Here is a 13,496-nt window from a genome sequence, read left to right on the forward strand (position 1 = left end):
AAACAGAAATAAAAAATATTTTAAAAGAAATGCAGATGTGATGTTTTAAGTTTTTGGAATTAAGATTTCTAATTTGACACAATTAGGCTTAACAAAAATAAATCTTCCGTCAAAAATGTTGATTGTAATAAGCCACAATTTAATATATAAATAATATTCATTGCTTAAATTCAGGGGCAAGGGCTTCACATAGTTTCTTCGTATAGAGGTTTTCAAGTCAATTGTTAGTTCCATTAACATTTGAAAATTCAGATTCTTCACCTTAACATGAATATATGCAAATACAACAAGCACATACTCTATCTTGCAGAAAAATAATATTTATGTTATCCCTCACCTTAAGAATAATCTTATACATCAAAACTGCAACTGATTATATTCATTTAGTATATATACAACTGCTCCCCTGCAGGGAAGATAAAAAACACAAAAAGGTTGGAGGGCGAGGGTTTTTGTATATTTTTCCCCTTCATTTTATATATCATTATTACTTTTTCTGAGGGAGGACGTCAGTAATGAATCTTAAATTCAAAGAGTTGTTGAAAAACACTATCTAGAAGCTTCTAAATTAACATCTGCATCACCTAGAGAATGATGACATACCAATAAAAAAATTCTAGAAAATTCTCAATCAATGCAGTCAAACTAAACTCAAAAGTAATTCATACTACTCTACACTATAAGCAATTAGACAATTTTTAAATTACGATATAGGCCATTATGTCTTAATAGAAAAATAAAACCCAACCTTACTAAATAAAAAATGACTATCTCTAAAAAAGAGTACCAAAGCATATTTGATATGTTTGACTTAATTTTTTAAAAATAGAATTATTCAGCATCCCTTATTAATACAAGGATACAATTATAAACATTGCGGTAAATATTTGCTGAGCCACATGAAAAAAAATCTGGAGTTGCATTATGAAACAGTCCAGCAAACTCAGAAAAATGAGAACTCACTTGGGTGCTGTATGCTACAAAAAGCAAAGTGTTTAACAATGACGAAAGCTTTGGCTATTCTTAGGTATCTATGTACACAGAGTAGCAGGGCATTTATAACATATGTGTGTTTCCCCAAAAGGATAATACATCCATGTTGTCTTATGTTAAACCCAATAATTTTGGGTGGGGGAAAGGAATTTATTTAAGAACAGTTTACAGTAAAGTAAATCAGAATGTTAGAAAAAAAAAAAATCATACTAGCTTCTTTGAGAAACTACATAAATAAACTTGAAGTTAGAGCCTACAATAAAACTACACTCAGGTAGAGTTTTAAGATATTCCTTTATTATTCCTCCCTTTTTTTTTGGCCTTTACAGTATTAACTTTGTCCCAGTGCCAACAAAGAACAATGATCCCTGAGATAAGCATGATTAGGATATAGTTGTGTTTTAAAAGATGGTGAGCAGAAAAGATTTCTGAACATTATAAATGATACTTTCTGCTATGTATAGATTTACCTGGAAAAACAAATCCAAAGATCCACTTCAGATTTAAAAACTCAATTTTATAGGGAAAAGCAGAATTAAAAAAAAAAAAAAAGAAGCTAGGAAGTACTCACCTCTTCACGTAATTTTATCAACTGCAACATGAATGCACAAAAAAAAGATAAAAAGGAAAGAAATGGCAGGAAAGAAAGATCAGTTGTGTGACAGGATACAGAATTAACATTGACAATTTATCTGTTTACATGTTTAGCATTTAAAAATCACAGACAAACACATTAAAAGAACCTAAACATAGACTACATGCAGAGTTTTTTGAACGAATAAAGATCACTTTCTCACACTGTCACATTAAACAAAGAGAATAGTGTGAAATTCTCTTTTAAAGTACATCTAAGACACCATCATGAAATAAAGGGGAACGACTTCATAGAAGTCTATATTATAAAGAAAGAAAACAAGTTTACTGTTCCTCTCTTCTAAGAATGTACCATTGAAGAGGTTTTGTATATACAAGTTTTCAGGATGTTTCTCTGTTTGGAATCTTGACAACTGATTTCAGATTTTACCTACAAATGAAAATGATTAATAGCTCATGCTTTGGTTCCAATAAGTATTTAAAACAACAAACTATTATGTTAGTTAATGTTATACTTGTACCCACTCTAGTAATAAGACTGCATTTGGAAGTAATGTTATTTTAATAGAAAATAAAGTATGCCAGGAGAGAGAATACTTATTTAGAACATAGTGTCAAAAATTCACGATCATATGAACTTTTGTGTATGTAAGAGTCAATTTCTATGTTTTTGTTTTGCTTAAGAGGCTACTACAATCACGTGGCATGTTTTCATTTTAATTTTTGAATGATTTCTTCAGTTTTCAATTTTCTTCATATTGTAAACTGGCAATGAGCTTTTACTTCATTTATATTGCAGTTTTGTTTTCACTAAAGTCAAATAAAAAATCACTTCTTACTTGTTAGTAAATTATCCTATGATAACATTTTAATTCTCTTATTTAGAACATTTTTCTGTTTGCCTTAAATATAACAGATAAAACAAGCTGTTTAACTCTTTAGGAACTAAAATATATAACCATATATCTGGCTCACTGTGTGTGTGTGTGTGTGCGTGTGTGTGTGCTTGACACTATTCTAAACTACAAATATAACTGTATAAGTGAGATGACGACCACAGTTTCTGCAATGACTAGAAACTGAAACCTATGTTGTAACAGACTAAACCACATTCTACGTCTGAAATTTTCATCCTCAGCAATTCAGGTCTACAACTGATAATTTTTAAACATCCAAATATCTGTAACATCTGTTATAACACTTGACATATGCAGGCCAATAAATTAAACTATTGCTTTGGGAGAAATGTGCCTGAATTGTTCACTGTAAGTCTCTCTATAATTATCATGTTTACTATAGCCCGGATATCTCAATGCTTAACGCTGTTTTTGTCCTGAATTCAAGGAAGGCAGTATGCATTCCAGCTTATTCTGTTATTTCATTTGTTATATGAAAAGTATTTTGAGTACCAAAGAATAAGATTTTAAAAACTGTTAAGAATCCTTTATAAAAAGGGTACATAAGTTATCATGTAATGTCTCACAGTACATTCGGTGAAAATGAAACTTTTATTATCATCGTTTCAAAATAGACAAGAAGTTGTCTTTATTTTTAATTAACACAGCAACCATCCAGTTACATATAAGTAAATCATCTTGTCATTTCACATGAAAAGTTATAATTCTTCCCCAGAAGCAGCAAAACTTTAAGCTAAAGTACCTGGCCTATCACATATCGGAATCTTTCTCTTTGCTATCCCAACATCATGGGAGAAAAAGGCAAACATTAATTCTCAGAAAGAGACGATCTGGGAATTGATCGGCCAGCTATCTTTTCTTTCTGGGGGCACTATTCTTCGGTTGACTATGATACTTAAAGGGCCAAAGTTTAAAACTACTCTTCAGCAATAGAGACCATTTGGGGCATGCCACCCTGCCATAATCAATGAGTGTTTAAAAATGCTACCCATTTGTTTTTTCAATAGGTTCCAAACAAAAAACGTTCTATCTTGTTTGTGCTGCATGGCTGCATTCAAGCTCTACATCGGATTTGTAGCTAAGCTAGGTAATGGGAGAGTTTTTCATCTTTATCTTTTTTTTTTGGTTAGGCCGAGAGTTATTCATTCAAGTAAACAAAAGATGGCCTATTTTTGAAAATTAACAATGCTTAGACTGGACTGTAAGTCGTGATTTCGTATTTTCTCGAGTTACTAGCTCCATCATAGGCAACATGAGAGTGTGCAATGCCACCATGTTGAGTTATGATAATCAACATCTTTTTTTGAAACAAAGATTTTTTTTCCCCCAATGCAGAATTTGATACAAGAGGTAATCTGTTCCTTTGTGGGCTGAAAAAATCTGGTTTACGCTGGTTTGAACCAGTGGAATCTCTTGTGGTTAAGCCTTCTGCTGTGACTAAAATCAAAACTGCACTGCAGAGCATGTGAGGGTTCATGCGCGCGCGCCTCTGTGTGTGAGGTGCGTCACGTGACCCCCAGAACTACCGAATTTTTTTAAAGCTGATAACGCGACTGCCGTCTCTGTCCGCATACAGATAACGAATAAATGCTGAACTCTATTAAACGCCCTTTACACATTATCGTGGGTCGAACACACAATTTTCTGAACTTATGATGACAGTCTATTTATTTTGCTATAAACCCTCAGCACGTAACGAACAGATTTGTGCCTGGTAATGATCTGCTCTGCCAGGGCTATATGAAATGATACCGACCTTCTTTAGATCTTGGGGAATTAAATTGACCGACTTCACCCCCCGGTCTGTAGCTGAAGTTTGACACACTTTATGCACAGCAAGCCCAAATCAGAACTTAAGAGAACCTCGTATTAAGAAATTAAGCAATCATTATCTGCTAAATATTGCTTTGCCACAAAACTTTCCACACATTTGGAAATAATCTACTCTTTATATTTTGAATCTTCTATTTGGGATTTATTCAAAGTCACTGATCAATATATTTCTGCATATAGAAACTGAGAGAGTATTAGGGTTCAAAACCAAAGCTTGGAACAGTTTATTAGCCCCATTATCACACTTCACTATGAAAGGCTTTATGATTTTATTCTTTAGGTTGTGTTTTTCCTTTTATGAGAATGGTTCTCATGAAATGCAATCAAGTTAGGAACTATTAATGTTTCCACTCTAAATACAACATCACTACATTCAAGAACTCAACTCTTTCAAAGAAATAAAATGTTGCCACATGGAATGGTAAATACGGTATTTTCAAAGAATAGAATGATAATGCTTAAGACAATAGTCCTTGGAAAGCTGATAGCCCAACAGTACTCGAATGTACAAAGTAGGTAATTTTCTTGTCCCTTCTTTGTAAATCAGCATTAGCTATATTTGACTGAATGAAATGAATATGAATCAGAAATGAATGTATACAAAGCATTTAATTTGGAATTAAATGCAAGGTGTATTGTATGAGGGACATTAAAAATGCTTTTGAAAAATTCTTAATTTCTGAATTTTTAACATTTCTAATCATGGCAGAAATGTTTATGTACCTAAGAGTAAATTAACATACTTTATAGTTAATTGGCAGACTATAATTATATGTATTACAGTCAGGTTTCAGATGCCTAAAAAAAACTGCATCATAAATTATCAGAATGAGAAATAATAGCTATTGTATTCATATTGTCGAATCTTCACAAAGAAGCAACTATAAGGAGGATGTGTATGTTACATTGAAAATACCTAGCCAGTATTTTACCTATATAATCATTGCTATTAATTCCTTATTTTCCTATTTTGATCTATATTTTTAAACTGACAGATGTATCCCAATTGCAATTAAATGAATATTGCTATTTTTATCTCATTTTGTTTATCTCCAAGTTTTATCCATTTATATAATTAGTATTCCATGGACAAGAAGTTCTGAAAATCAATTTATTAGCAAATAACTTAGAAGTAAACTTATTTGTAGGCAGAAGACCTTTTCTTATATAAATTACAAGTAACCCTACCTAAAAAAACTCTTCCTAGCTACCGAGCTACAAAGATTAGTATAGAGCCAAATTAAAATACTTTCTTTCTTTACAGAAAGAGCTTCCGTTTTGACTCCATATTCTGAATGAATGCTGATGCAGAATGAAAAAGTTATTCTCAAGTGACCATACCTAGTTAAAGATGTGTTTTAGTTTGAGGGATTTTAATTCCTATATTATGACAAAGAGCCTTAAAACAAAATGCAATGACTTCATATGAAGTGGAAATTTTGCTACATTTGGTAACAAAATATCCAAAAAGTTAAGTGTGGTCTCTTTGAACTTTTACACCTCATTCAAATTTTAGATGGATAACTTCACACAAGTAATAATCTAACAGTACATATTCTCGTGACTATAATTTATCATACTCTATTTATTGAAGTGACAGTTCCTTACATGTAACTTCAGGTTCTCCAAGCACTTTCAGAATTTTAAGTTTGATTTATATAAGTCCAGGGGAAATCTCTACATAATCACTTTAAGGTGACAGGAATATAATTTAAAAATTTCAGAAAATATGAACTCAATCTATTTTTGTGGAACAGTTTTCTTTAGGCATAAAAATCATACTTATATGTACGCAAGGCAAATGTTTTAGGCATATAAAATGTCCATTAAGAGAAGTGAACATGTTTGGAAAAAAAGGGATCCCTGTCATAGAACTACAACATCCATTACAATAAAGGAGTCTGAGTTAGACAGGCACACCCCCTTCCTTTCTATTTCCTCTGCATTAGGCAGTAGTTTCAAATGAGGGAAAGATCTATAGCTGTTTAAAGAACTGACATGGGAACTATGCATTCACTTTCTTGCAAAAAAGATAGTGTTTTTGCAGTAGATAGGAAATAAAATTATGATTCATTCATTTTCAAGAGGTATGAGAAATCTAAATCTCACTTTAAAAACAGAAGAAAATATTTTTTCTCTCATCCTCACATTATTTAATCTATTATGAGTAAAACCCCTTTATCACATTACCCTTTTATGTTTGATTTGCTATTTTTTTTTTTCCTTTAGCTAGTCTCACATTTCAATCAGGGAAGCTGAAATCCCAAGTCCAATCTGAACGTGTTCACATGTCTGAACTCAAGCTGATAACATCCAAATAGTGGAGGAGGTGAGATCTTTCCAAAAACAAACATAATCAGCTCAGTCATTCTTCTCTCTTTTTTGGGGGTGGGTGAGTAGAGTCCTTAATCACACAAACAACATCCCTGTGACAGATTATAGTATAATAGATAGCAATATACTATTAGCATATATGGACTTATAATATCATCTATTTGAGATGGTAAATACAATTATGCAATTTTCATAATATGTATCAATATATTATGTTTCACTATCCTATTAAAATTTTGGTTTACTCAGTGACTGATTTATGTTCATTTTCATTTAGGCAGAGTAGAGACTTTTATACCACTTGCCAAAGTGGCATTAGTAACCATGTTCAGGTCTTGTTTCTGAAGGTCCCTATCATGTATTTTCTTTAAAAGTGTCAAAGAAAATCAGTCATTAGGGTTTTTTTGAGACATTTTTAAAGTCATCTCTAAACTGAGGTTCTTAAAACTTTTTTTAAAGTTGTATATAGTATCTACAGGAATTAATGAAGTCTGCAGTATTAATTCAAAGAAAGAGGCGGGACATTCATTAGACTCATGACACTACGGTATGATCCAATGAGAACCGACAGCCAAGTTGTAAAGCTCTTTTAAGAAGAAACTGTATCTTATTTTTTTGCCTACGCAGATCTTAAACTGCAAAAAGACTTATCCTATTATTATTATTATTATTATTATTATTATTATTATGACTATTATTTGACAGAAGCAGGTCCTCTGTATGAGTATCCAAGTTCCACACTGGTGCTTCCAATTTGCATTTTGGTGAATGTATTTTTAAGAAGCCACACAATAGGAGATTGGGCTGCCCTGTTGAATTTTGAAAGCTTACTTTCATTTGTTTTGCTGCAAGTGTTGATTTAATTATACTGCATTATTATCAAAGCTGTATTATGTACTTTTTTATTCCTTTTACATGTGTTTGAGGTGAAGACCTTGGCTTTGTCTGCAAACGGTGTGTTTCAAGTTATTCCTTAAGTACTAAATAATAAAGAAAAGAGAAGAAAAGATTTTTTTAAAAGATAGCAGACAGTGATCACAAGGTAAAGGGTTAAATGTAAGATCTCCAAGAAACATTTTGAAGTTGATTAAGACTCCAGCTTTGCATTAAACAGTATCGCTTCCACATGAGTTGCTGCTAATACCGTTAAGGAGCAGCTTGAGAGCCCAGTGCGCCAGTGACCTCCTTCACCCTCCAGCCACCCACCGGGCCTTCCTGATTAGCATTCTACCTGGTTCTCTGAGGAATTCCCATCATCCCCCAGGAGCTCATTCCGTACTTCGTCACTGTAGGCGATCCGTGACCTTTTCTATAAAACAAAACAAAAAGGGAGAGAGTGAGAGGAACGTTAGAAAGTAAAGGCTTCCAAGCTTTATTGGTATCAAGGCTGATCTCAAACCTCGAGAGCCCCCTAATGGAAACCTATTGGCTACAATCTGCAAACCAAAGTTGTGTAAATTTCCTGAACTTGATAAGTTTCATGTAAATTAGAAGTTTATAAGATGCCAAAAATGAAAGGAAACTGTGTTGTGTATTCTATTCATAAACGCATCTGAACTTGTATATTGTTCCATACATCGCCATTCAGATAAGACCACTAAGCTGAAAGAAATGCAGCTATATAACTGCATGTCTGTAAAACTCACTAGATTGTACTTAAGACAGCAGTATATGGTTTTTTTTTTTCAATATTGTGGCAGGAAATGGACATTACAAAGCTTTCAATTTAGGACTTTAAAAGTCTCTAATACTAGGATAATAATTATATCTCCAACTATACTCTGCAATGCCTAGAATAGCATGTCTATATTTCTTTCATTATTGTGATGCTACTAGCCAGAAAGAGAGGAAATTTAAAGCCCCTCCACTGTACAAACAATAATTTAAATGTCTCCCAGCTCTCTATAAATAATGGCCTAAGGAAAAGTAATGAAAGTGTGTGTGTGCATGTGTGTGTCTGGTAAAAGAAACTAAATTTCTCAGTCACAGTAAATAAAGGCAAGTAGGCTATGAGTCAACTTTTCACAGTCCCAGTAAATAAAGACAAGTGGGCTATGAGTCAATGTTTCACACCCTGAAAATGTGTTTTACAAGAAATATATCCCTCTCTATAAAGTCAGAGGGACATGTCTGCAAGCAATTCATGAATTATCTAAATGTATACACATTTGGAAAAGCCAAAAGACTGAAAATTCGTTGGGAAGCTAAAGTGTGTGCCTCAGATCCCACTTCAGCGTCACTATTTCAGACCTACATTCAGATTTGCAAGTTACTTTGTTGTCTTTTCTGCTTCAGAATTCACTAAGAAAACTACTCCATTAATCTCTTCCTCACTTGGGGGTCTAGAGTTTGGGACTTAAAATTTCTTATTTGTTCAACTGTGATCTGAAAAAGTACTGTAGTTTAAAAGGACTATCAATAATTCCAGAGCAGATGTCAACAATATGATTTTTAAATTAGATTTTAAACTAGTGAATAAGCAACACTGCTTGACCACATAGAGATCACAATACCTTAAACATCAAACATATTACATTTGAATGGAAAAGAACCTTAGACAAGAACAGCCAATAGACTTTAAATCATTCTGAAGTCACAACTTTTCCCAATTGGGGTTCCTTAGCTTAACCACAAAACACAGAAAATTATTTCAGTAACTACGTTTATCAATTCTCCCAAGGATGGTACATAAGAAAAAAATTTAGTTCATTACATATATTTGAAGACAAGTCTTAAGTCTCTGGCAGAACCCAGTTGAAAAGGCTGAATAGAGTAGAAATAAAAATAAATAAACCTAGACATTCCTTTGCTTTTTAGGGAAAAAAGTAAGTTTCATGGAATTCTAAAGGTAGCTCTGGTTAAACTGACACTGGAACACTGGGGTCCTGACTCACAGCTCAGTGCTCATTCTACCACACAAAAGATCCTCTTCATTCTATTACCTTTAGAGTGACTCAGGAAAAAGGCACAAGAATTGCAAAATGTTTTGATATTAAGGAGACAGTGGCATCCACTCCCTGCCCTGAGTCTCCACCCTAACCCCCATTTCGCTGCCACAAATGCATGTCTTATACCTTGACTTCTGCAATAAGTCTCTAAGTAGATAAATAAAACCAACAACGTTGCAGAGAGGAGGACAGAGTAAAGAAGTCAAGTCCTCAGCATGAAGTCAGTAAAGATATCTACATCAGATCTCCCGACAATTCAATAGTGACCCAACTCAGTCATTTGTGAACATGCCAGACTTTTGACCATCGCAAACGGCATATATTAAGCCTGGTTCTCTTATTGTATTTACTGAAGCCATTATTAATTAGCTATTTCTATGGACTTCATACAGAATTGCATTTAAAAATGCTAAATTATCAGGGCAGTCCACTTCATGGCCTTAATACAGTATTTAGATCAAGCCAAAGTTTGCTTTTGCTCATTTGGAGCTCCTACTGCAGTAGTTTCAAACTAGCTAAGCAAAAGTATTTTACAGCATTAAAGGAAATGAGAACCTTTAAACAGGCTGTGGTATCAGAGCTGCCTTTTTAATTATTCATCTCATCACTATGGGGGACTAAAACATTCCACAGTATGCAAGAGGATCATATGGAGATTGCTTTTGTTTTTCCCTTTTTTCACCAAAATACCAACAAATTGGCATAGATTGTTCAATTACATTATACTCTTATTTTGATTTAGTATACTTCAAAAGGAGAAAGTTATAAATGTGTATCCCTAAATATCGAATCTTGTTTTGGTTAGAATCCACTGCTTTTAAAAACCAGCAATTAAGAGTGTACATGCTCAGCAACAGAGGAGAACTAAGGCTTTATCCACAGTTGAAGGGTGGTCCCTATAAATGTCATTCTTTACCATTGGGATGGTAAAAACTGGTTGTTTGGATGGCTTTCTGGATATAATTAAGTAAATGATATGCTGAGTGTAACAAAGTGTTCTCTGACAGGACTGACTTTTCTTAAAGAATGAAAAGACAACTCATCTCAAACATCAGAAATAGTTCCTCATGAGCATGATACAACAATGCTGAAAACTGAACTCTTTATATGTGAGTTTCATTTTCCAAACAAAACAAATCAAGACTATTTTTTAAAAAACTAATTATATTTAGATGCCCAACATTGGTATTTTCTCATAATTTTTTACGACTTGAAATTTTAAGTAAGCTGATTGTGCCCAACCATAACTTAGCCTGCAAGATCATCATTAAACTAACTGAATACCAAAAAAGGGGAAAAATCCTTTGAATGACAAACTGCTTATTTTATGGATAATTTTCCTCTAAAACATCAATAAATTATGTTACCTTTTATGGAATTTAAAAAAATCTCATGCTACATTAATAAGTACCTACACAATAATTTAATTTGGAAGATTCAAAGTTAATAAAACTGAAGCATTTACTGTATCTTGATAAACTTCACTAAAATATTTTTTCTTTATTATCAACGGTATAAAATTTGTACTTTAGCCAAATGCAAACATGAGAATTTGAGCTGGAAATGTCACACATTCAGCTACAGTTTGAAGGAACCCAATTCATAATGCATTTTATAAATAGTTAATGACTTCTATACATAAGCTAACCAGGCAAATCAAGAAATTGTCAACATTTTTAGTCTTAGTTGTCAGTTACCACTGTCTACTGGTGCTTTATATGTGGCTTCTGGAGAAGACAGAAGCTCTATGCAGTTTGTAATCTACTGCAATTTCTGGTCTGTACCATAACAGTAGAAAAGCTTCAGCTGACAATACTTGCCACACACACACACACACACACACAACATACACAGAGTTAAATACAAGAGTACTCCTCACTTTTAATTGTGTGTTTGTGTAAAGTTTACTTCTTCTAACTTATATACTTTGGTAGACTACATGGTTAGAAAGAAAATCTACAGACCATATATGAACTATAGAAAAAATACGACAAATAAACAACTGATTGTTACCTCTAAGAAGTTAGATGCACAAGTTTCAATGGCTATTTTAAACTGATGACACAAGTTAGTTATGAATGCGAGAATTTCGGATTCAAGGCGATTTTCGATTTTTACTTGGTATATGAACAGGTCCTTTGCATACTGATTGGCTGATTTTCTTAAAGCCAAGTTCAAACAGATACACTTGCTTAGTTCTGTCTCGAAATTTGGCTTGAAACAGTCTTTCTACTTGACCCAAGCCTTGACATTTCCCAACTAAACTGAATGTGTTCCTGGACAGGCACTGCTAAATTAGAAACAAAACGAATTAACTTAGCTTAAACTAATTAAAAACTGTGATCTGTGGTACCGCCTCCTGTATGATTCTACATGTGAAATAGAGTATACGTAACCAGAATGAGGATTCTACAGCCCAGAACTAGCAAAAGCATAACAATGAAGTTGGTTTACTACTAAAGCGTATATGAGAATTTAATTTCCATGGCGTGCACATGGCAAAGCAATTGCTTAAATTGCCTCACCTGGGAATTTAATACAATGTTATCATCAGACCAGCCACATTGTAAATAGATTTATAATGCTTTCCATGTGCTGTACTCTGTTGCATATGAATTAAGTAATGATCTGGTATTACAATAAAATCAGCTAGTTCCCACACCTGGCAGACAGGATATTTCACTAAATTAATACCCATACAGCTACGTCACAAGGCATAGGAGAGGAAACCATCTCAAAGGCATTCGACTTGAGTTTTACATGGGATGCAAATACTCGATGGCTATGTAGAATGTCACTACATTGAATGGGGCTGCTGAAGACAATCTGTTTCTAACATCTGTATCACAGAATTAAGACGTTCTCATTCCCATTCGATTTTGGCCTAATTTTCTTCATTCAGCACTTTAATTGCTAATCAGCAATCCGCAACATTCACAAACACTAAGCAAGCCCTTTATTCTAATCTATGTGCTGCAGACAGCCAAATAATTGATACAGAGTGCAGTATGGTTTTGGTAAGTAATGAAAGAACAGCTTGTCCTACTCCCTAATCAAATGGGTCTATAGAAGAAATGGTTAATAGATTTCTCCATAGGTCTAAAACAAATTACCCAGTCTGGCTAGACTTTTCCATTGCTTCTACGTGTCTTTCAGTCTCCATATATTTAATAATGCCCAGGGTTACCAGGTGATACATCTATTAAAAATTGCATGCTTTCATAGGCAAAGAATTTAACTGCTCCAAAGAATTTAACTGCTCCTGTTATAATTAACACTTTGGGATATCTACAGAAAACCATGAAATTATATTGATTAGTTAGTCACATAATTGCTGGCATTCATTTCTTACCTAATTTTATCTGGTTCTAATTAAATAATATCATACTTCTGTAATACCCAGATGGCATTTTCTAAAATGCATCTATCTTTGGCACCAAGTGTTCATTTTTAGCCTCACTTCTATTTCTCATGGACAATTTCAGCTTTTCAGCCACACACCACCCCTGCACCAGGACTCAAAAAGGCTCATCAATCCAGGACAGAAAGCTTACATAGTCCAGAAAAAAATTAAATGGAATTTATGAATTTTTGTTTATCACAGTGTTCGCCATGCTGTATTAATTTCTAGTAAAAAGCAATTTAAGGTTAAAACATGTATCATACTATATGGCTCAGGTAAAGGTAAAGAAAACTGTTAGATAAATGTTTGAAACCTGGAACATTGTTAGGATGGATAGAAAAGCACATGGTACTAAATGAAAAGAACAGAGAGAGCATTTCAGTATGTGATCTTGGTCAAATTAAGTTTTCTGAGCATCAGTTTCTTCATCTCTAAAATAATGGTATAGTATTTATTTCCTAGGGCTGTTGTGAA

General features: G+C 33.4%; 1 protein-coding gene across 7 annotated transcripts in view; it reads right to left on the minus strand.

Annotated features, from left to right (window-relative positions):
- VTI1A (vesicle transport through interaction with t-SNAREs 1A) overlaps positions 1 to 13,496 on the minus strand; it is a 464,597-nt gene that overhangs the window by 376,591 nt on the left and 74,510 nt on the right. For 5 of the 7 annotated variants that reach the window (XM_032177811.2, XM_032177843.2, XM_032177827.2 and 2 more), the window contains exons 4-5: positions 7,903 to 7,980; positions 1,565 to 1,585 (exon numbers count right to left, since the gene is read on the minus strand). In XM_032177811.2, the coding sequence (XP_032033702.1) occupies positions 1,565 to 1,585; positions 7,903 to 7,980 (99 nt within the window). The remainder of the gene's footprint in view (positions 1 to 1,564; positions 1,586 to 7,902; positions 7,981 to 13,496) is intronic. The other 2 variants (XM_032177835.2, XM_058436016.1) reach the window with 1 other exon arrangement.

This window comes from Hylobates moloch, unplaced genomic scaffold (assembly GCF_009828535.3).
Source record: "Hylobates moloch isolate HMO894 unplaced genomic scaffold, HMol_V3 SCAFFOLD_3, whole genome shotgun sequence".
Taxonomy (NCBI): domain Eukaryota; kingdom Metazoa; phylum Chordata; class Mammalia; order Primates; family Hylobatidae; genus Hylobates; species Hylobates moloch.